This window comes from Seriola dumerili, unplaced genomic scaffold, assembly GCF_002260705.1.
Source record: "Seriola dumerili isolate Sdu_G_001 unplaced genomic scaffold, Sdu_1.0 BDQW01001709.1, whole genome shotgun sequence".
NCBI classification, from domain to species: domain Eukaryota; kingdom Metazoa; phylum Chordata; class Actinopteri; order Carangiformes; family Carangidae; genus Seriola; species Seriola dumerili.
In genome coordinates, this window is record NW_019175964.1 from 139,245 (window position 1) to 147,315 (window position 8,071).

The following is an 8,071-nucleotide window of genomic DNA, read 5'->3' on the forward strand; positions in this document are numbered from 1 at the left end:
CACAAACACAAACACAGCACAAAACACGAATGTCATTAATATAAATGTTAATTGTTACTCAATAATATTGCCATTATGTTACTGTGTAAATATAAATATTATTAATTATTGTTACGCTTGCAGAAACCACCTGGCGTGAGGGACAACGTTTCGCATGTTCAGTCATAATGCTCTTAATCAACCACGCAGGTGCTTGATGTTTCCCGCTGACCCCTGAAGGCAGAGTCACCTGGGGGCGATGAACGCTTAGGTAAAATTGGGGGCCTCACGACCTATGCTAATGTGCCACTTCCTCTCGCGGACAGGTAGTTAATCCAAGTTGAGGTTAATCAATGTGCAGGTTCCGGATGAGGACAGGTGAGCGAGGCTGGACTCACCTGTTGGACTGCGAACAGTCAGTAACATGGAACCATGAGACTGGTCTTCAGTAATAAACACCACGTCTACACATGTCCCTGGACCATGTGAACAGGTCTGGATTTCATGAGTCTCCTGTGCAAAACTGATCATTTAAAGAAATGATCAGAATGGATTATTGGTGTATTGATCAATTGTTGACCTTTGTGAGTTACTCTAACCTGCTGATTAAATATTTTAATGTTATGTCATATTTTCCTGTTCATGCTCCAGTGTTGAAACCTGATCTATGTTTCATATTCTACAGTGTTGAAACCAGATCTATGTTTCATATTCTACAGTGTTGAAACCAGATCTGTTTCATATTCTACAGTGTTGACACCATGACACATTAACGTGACAGTCACAGACTCCCTTTATTTAATCCAGCAGGTTAATACTCACAAAGTCAACTTGATCAATACACCAATAATCCATTCTGATCATTTCTTTAAATGATCAGTTTTTCACATGGAGACTCATGAAATCCAGACCTGTTCACATGGTCCAGGACCATGTTGCTAGACGTGGTGTTTATTCTGAAGACACGTCTCATGGTTCCATGTTACTGACTGTTCGTCAGTCCAACAGGTGAGTCCAGCCTCGCTCACCTGTCCTCATCCGGAACCTGCACATGTGATTAACCTCACCTTGATTAACTACCTGTCCGGAGGAGGAAAGTGCACATTAGCATAGTCGACGCCCCCAATTTACCTAAGCGTTCATCGCCCCCAGGTGACTCTGCCTTCAGGGGTCAGCGGAAACATCAAGCACCTGGTGGTTGATTAAGAGCATTATGACTGAACCGAGTCGACAGGTGTCCCTCACCCAGGTGGTTTCTGAAGCGTAACAATAATTAATAATATTTATATTACACAGTAACATAATGGCAATATTATTGAGTAACAATAACATTTATATTAATGACATTCGTGTTTGTGTGTGTGTTTGTGTTTGTGTGTGTGTGTGTGTGGTGAACTAACCCTCGGTCTGATGAGTGAGACATTTGGATTCAATTTAGTTCAACAATCAGATTCATGACTGAAATAAATCATAATTCAGTTAATTGGTGCTTTAACAGAAACGTATTGATCATTAGCAAGGCTTCAAAATAAAAGCATGTATTCTGCTGCGTCTCTTTTATTGTGAAAAGGCCGGTACCGGACGTGACTGCAGCATGTTCCTGTAGATAACCGACGTCCGTCTGACAGTCGGTCTAGTCTCTCGTCGTTACCGGCCAGATCATCATGTCTTCAGATCCGTGCTCCTTCTCCTCCTTCACCAGGTGCGTCACCAAACACCTGAACCTGTCCCTCCACGTGGACTTCGACAGACACGTCATCAGGGGAAAGGTGGAGCTCACGGTGGAGGCTCTGGAGGACCGCTTCTCTGTTCTGGTAACGTTAACGGAGCCCGGTACACCGGATGCTCTGCTCCAGTACAGCAGCGTGTTAGCCTCCGAGCTAACGGGCTCACTCATTCAGTAGTAAACAGGCTGAGGGTTATTTTTTTTCTCACCGTGATTCTGGTTCCTGAAGTGGTCATTAAATAAATCTGAAGTCTGGTCTGTGGGCCACTGTCATGACTGAGCAGCTGTTCTTCACAGCTCCGGTCACTCTCATACATGTTGTTTGTTTGTAATATGAATATATATATTCTAAGTGTTTGAGTCAGGAAACTTTAAACTGCTCTTTTTTAAATGGAGTTTGGCGGGATGTTCTTGAGCTTTAAAACAGGGTGAAGTTGTCTGTGTAGTCCTGGACTTTGACATAAAGGTTGAGCCATTGAACAGGTGAGACCAGTGTGACAGGTGATTGTTTATCAGATGCACCACACAGCTGACTTTCCGTCTGCAGTAAAGTGGCTGTACCTGTCTGTCAGATGTGACTGTGTCAAGACGTCAAAGATTTCATCCATTAAAATACTGTGGATCATTAATGTTGAATAAAAATCTCTTTAAATCCACATTTCTAATAAATTGTGTTAATATTTCAACTTTCAACTAATATTTCAACCAATCAGATTATGGGGGAGGGGGATATGTATTTGTAATTGTATTTCATGTATCAGGTATAAGTGATGCTGCCACAGTTCAGTATCAAGTAAAAGCAGTGAACTGAGGGTTGGAGTCAGCAGCAGGACAGACCGCGCTCAACTGTACAATAAATAAATAAAAATCATATGTAGTAGGAAACATTTGATATTATAAAATATTCATATTATCAAATATTCTTTCATTAAGTCTTACCTGTTATTAAAATGTATTTTATTAGACATATATATGTATATATATAATCAGATTAAATATATTAATGGCGATATGAATATTTTCAGGTAAGAAATTCTTTAATTGACATGTTTTTGAATGGCGTTTGGTGTGACGTAAACAAACTGAACTTATTGGGGTTGTACTGTCTTTAACTTTGATTTGAAGTGTGATTAATGAGTACAGGTGTGTAGACATGAGGTCACAGCATGATAGGTGAGTGTTTATCAGCAGCTACATCTCAGCTCCCAGGTGCTAACTCAGCAGCTCTCCCTTTAATTCAGAATCCCATTAATAAATGTGTCGTTTTATCTGCTGCAGACCTTGGACACCAGAGACCTGAAGATCGTATCAGTGTCGGCCAATGGACAGGCGGCGCACTTCGGTCTGGGCCCCAAACACAGCTTCAAGGGGACACAACTGGACATCACGCTGCCCTTTGACCTCTCCAGGTGATCTCACCTGTCTGACATGTTGTAAATGTCTTGTTCTCCTTCAGTAATAACATGTAACGACTGTGCTGTGTGTGTTCTGGACCAATCAGAGGGCAGCATGTGATTGTGGAGGTGACCTATGAGACGTCTCCATCTGCGTCGGCCCTGCAGTGGCTCACACCTCAACAGACCGCCGGGAAGAAGCAGCCTTATCTATTCAGCCAGTGTCAGGTGAACTCTCACTTTACCAAGTTCAACAGCAGCTGATCACCTGACAGGTTCGCCTGACAGGTACCAGGCATAAGATGTTCACAGAGAGACAGATGTTGGTTCACTACTCTTGTGTAATTGTGGACAGTTTGTGGGTGTTTCTCCATCAGTTTCAGTTTGAGGTTTAAATGAAGACAAACGAGGAAACGTTGCATCACTTTGTTCTTCTCTCTTCATCCTTCCTCTTTTGATCTGGTTCATTCTGTAAACACCATGATGATTCTGATGTGTTTAGTCAGTGAGGACCTCTGTTCTGCTGTTTTAATATCAGTGCTGACTGTCACTGTAAATCAGTGACAGTCAGTCAGTATATCAGTGACATTCTGTATATCAGTGACAGTATATCAGTGACAGTCAGTCTGTATATCAGAGACATTTTGTATATCAGTGACAGTCTGTGTATCAGTGACAGTCTGTATATCAGTGACAGTATATCAGTGACAGTCTGTATATCAGTGACAGTCTGTGTATCAGTGACAGTCTGTGTATCAGTGACAGTCTGTGTATCAGTGACAGTCTGTATATCAGTGACAGTCTGTGTATCAGTGACAGTCAGTCTGTATATCAGTGACAGTCAGTCTGTATATCAGTGACAGTCAGTCTGTATATCAGTGACACGACAAGTCTGGTGTATTCAGTGGACAGTCTGTGTATCAGCTGGGACAGTCTGTGTATCAGTGACCCAGGTCTGTATCAAGTTGAACCAGTATATCAGTGACAGTCAGTCCTAGGTATATCAGTGAATTAAAGATAAACACAAGAAAAACTTGTGCTGTTAAACTTGGACAGACTCAGTGAATAACTCCCTAAGCCCTAATTGATAACTATTAATTCAGCTACACAGACTAATTGAGCTGTGATAACTAACAATGCTCTGTTGGGAGTATCAGGTGGGGAACCTCCTTTCACGAGGTGTTTCGTCTAGTTGGTCCCCCACAACAACCCCCAGGAGGCGTAACACTGACACTGGCGTCCCGCAGAGTCACCCCCCTTAATATGCCCAGCCATTCACACTGCTCCTGCACTACCACTTATTTTCTCCTTTACTTGCCGTTATGTGAGTTACCAAAACGCACCACATCACCACAATCATCAACTAGGACCCCAACAGAACACTGCCGATTCAGCAAACAAACTCCAATCGCCTTAACCAGTGCGGAGAGAATACGTCTGGGCGGCCATTTTGAGATGAGCGATGGTAGAGGTCAGGGGAGAGGTGCACTGCTTGGGGCTAGGCTCTCCGCCACGCCGGAGGCTGTAGCTGGTGAACTCTACCTCCCCCATACCCCCCCACCTCGAACAACTCCACATTTAAAACAAACAAAACTGCACCTAGACAGCCAAAGAACAACACTACAAAACCAATTTCAAACAATGCCAACCAAACTAATAACAGGCCAACTCACCTTGAACTAAGCCGCATTGGTTACTCAAAGAGGCTCACACAGGCCACACCCCCCAGCCTTAAAAACACTTCCTCTTCCTGGATTTTCTCTTCTCCTTTGCGCATGTCACGCCTAAGCCCTAGGTCGTGGTCTTCCTAATGGCATCCCCCGCCTGGGCCCCCCAGGCTACCCTTAGACTTCTTCTCGCGCATCCTTAAATCCAACTGACTGGATCCTTGCTGGCTTCATGCTTGACATGGTCCTTTACATTTTCCTCACACTCATGTCCACTTCCTCCTAACTCCCTCACCAAAAGAGACAAAGACCTTGCTACAAATCCTCTACATGCCTACTTCCACTGGACAAATCCTAACTTCCATGCCTAACTCTAATGAATATGCTCTCATATCTACTCCTAGACCAACAAATATATGTCAGGCCTTTAAACTTTGTAACTGGCTAATTTCCTGAACAACAAGCTTTCCTCCTAAATCTACCTGCATTTCCCAATCACAGGCATCCTCTAAGCTGCCTTGCCTCCTTGTTGTCTTACCAACTTTCTCTCCCTCTTGAACAAACTCTTTATTTTAGACCCTCCTAAATTTGCCTGCCTCCGTAAATCTTCAATTCCTGCAGCTAAGCTTTTTAAAACCTGGTTATGTCGCCACGTATACCGGCCTTGCGACAGACTAACCTTACAGCCTGACAAAATGTGCTTTAGAGTTGCAGTACCTGAACACAATGCACATAGCGGGTCTCCATTTACCCAGAGTTTTAGGTTCTGGGGAGTTGGCAATACATCATATGTTGCCCCTATCAAGAATCTAATGCTACTTTCCTCCATACTCCACAGCTCTTTCCAGCTAAGCTTTTTCTTGTCTACACCTTCCCAATTCTCCCACTGTCCCTGCTTAGCCTGAGCCACTGCCTTTGCACCCCTTAATATTTCCTCCTGTCTACGAACCTGCTCCACAACTAGCTTTCTCTTCTCTTTGGGACCTGCTCTACTCCACACCGGTTTGCCTGGGCCAAGCCCAACCCCGGCCTATTTGGACATTACCCACAATCTCTGTATGCCTGAGCGTTGCTTCTGCCTCCTGCACTGCCATTCTTGGATTCCACTTTCTCCCCTTGATTGGGTTTGGAACCACCTTACTGACTACCACATCTTTACACCCAGATAACAGGAGCTCTGTCCTAACCTTGGTACATTTAAACTCCTCCACTAGACTAGTTACTGGGAGCTGAAGTATGCCTTTCCCATACAGTGCCACCGTACTTAAGCATCTAGGAACACCTAGCCACTTCCTAATGTAGAAGCTAACTAATCTTTCCATTTTTTCTGCAGCAGTTACTGGAATCTCATAAACGGACATTGGCCACATCAGTCTGGGAAATAACCCGAACTGCAAACACCACAACTTCAGTTTTCCTGGAAGCCCTGATTTATCTATTCTATCCAGTCCCTCGGCAACATCTTTCCGAAACTGCACTACTTGTTCTCCGTCCTTCAAGTCTGCCTTGTACCACCTACCTAGACTCTTTACTGATTTTTCCCTAATTATTGGAATTTCCTCGGACACGACTATGACTCGGATATGCGACTCAGTGAAGGATAGGGGCACGGACCTATTCTCTAGGACTAGAACTGGGCAGAATAGTTCTCAGGGTGACGTGAGCGTAGCTGGAGAGAATAAAAATGTTTCATGTGACAGTATATCAGTGACAGTCAGCCTGTATATCAGTGCAGCTCCTGCTTTCTGTTTCTTCAGACTTTAATTCTCCATCTGTCACAACTTTGTTTACTTTTTTATTATTTTTCGGACTGTTTAAACATTTGTTTAAACACGCCTGATGTTCTACGAGCTTCTTCTCCGTCAGTCACTGTCGTCCTGTGTTTTGTCTAACAGGCTCATCACTGCAGGAGTATGGTCCCCTGTCAGGACAGTCCGTCTGTCAAACACACCTACTACGCTCAGGTAAGACACCATGTGTCTGCAGGCACTCACCCCCTGTTCCACAGGTGTCACTGTCCTGTCTCCTCTTCAGGTGTCTGTACCCATCTCCTCTTCAAGTATCTGTACCTGTTTCTCAGGTGTCTCTACCTGTCTCCTCTTCAGGTGTCTGTACCTAAGGATCTGGTGGCTGTAATGAGTGCAGTGAGAGACGGACAGGAAGTCGATCCTCAGGACAACAACTGCATCATCTACAGATTCAGACAGCCGGTCAGTGTCTCCTGTCTCCTGATGCCTATTTTTTACCACCTATATATTAAGTTTAGTAAATATATTGTAATGTATAGATTATTATTTTATAGTAAATATATTTAGTAAATATATTTAGTAGATATGTTAATTATAATACTATATAATCCCATTTTCTCACCTAATCTGTTTTTGCTGAAATGACTAACAGTCACAAACACAACAATGGTCAGTGTACTGTGACATTAGACAAAGAAGAAGATGCATTAATCCATGACTCCAATCATTATTGATTATCAAAATATCGAGATAAATAAGATTCATTTTCTGTTGATCAACTCATCGACCTTTCGATTAATCATTTCAATTTCAAGTTGAACTGTTACATGAATCCAAAGTGGTTTTTATGTCCAGATCACCAGCTTCAATTTATGTCTATGTTTAAAGTCCACAACTCTGACCTTTGACCTCTGTTCTCAGGTGCCCATGCCTTCCTACCTGATAGCCATCGTGGTCGGAGCTCTGGAGAGCAGGTACGCTCTTGCTCACCTGTTCACTGATGTCATCATGTTACCTGCAGCAGGTAATAAAACAAAGTATCTGTGTTCTCATTCACTTACAGGGAGATCGGTCCAAGGTCCAGAGTCTGGTCTGAGAAAGAGTTTGTGGATAAAGCAGCGTTTGAGTTCTCTGAGGTGAGTCACAATAAGAGCTGATGAAACCACTGTTTTAACTGGGACCAGTATCTCACTGACCAGAACACACACTGACGTTTTTATGACATTTTTTATGCCCTACTATTCTGTGACATTTTTATGACATACCGGACCATGAGACACATATATACATACACTTTAATCAAATTTACATACATACATACATTTCTTGTCATAGATACTTTCAGACATACATGAATACTTTAATATATACAGTACATACATATAAGTAGTCTAATTCATACATTCTTTCAGACCTAAAATCTTTAATTTATACATGTATACCTACTAACAGACATACATGTATGTATTCATACACATGCATGCAAACTTGTACTTTTGTTTATATATAGACATGCTCTGACAGAAGACTTTTATTACTACATACATATGTACATAC

At 42.7% G+C, this 8,071-nt stretch overlaps 1 protein-coding gene across 1 annotated transcript; it reads left to right on the forward strand.

The window, feature by feature from the left end:
- Window positions 1-1,589: 1,589 nt before the first annotated feature.
- LOC111238878 (leukotriene A-4 hydrolase-like) lies at window positions 1,590-7,650 on the forward strand (the record flags this gene model as incomplete). Its single annotated transcript, XM_022768590.1, has 7 exons — window positions 1,590-1,793; window positions 2,984-3,114; window positions 3,207-3,327; window positions 6,662-6,730; window positions 6,872-6,976; window positions 7,436-7,488; window positions 7,578-7,650. Coding segments are annotated over exons 1-7 (702 nt in total), but the record flags the coding sequence as incomplete, so codon positions are not given.
- Window positions 7,651-8,071: the final 421 nt, after the last annotated feature.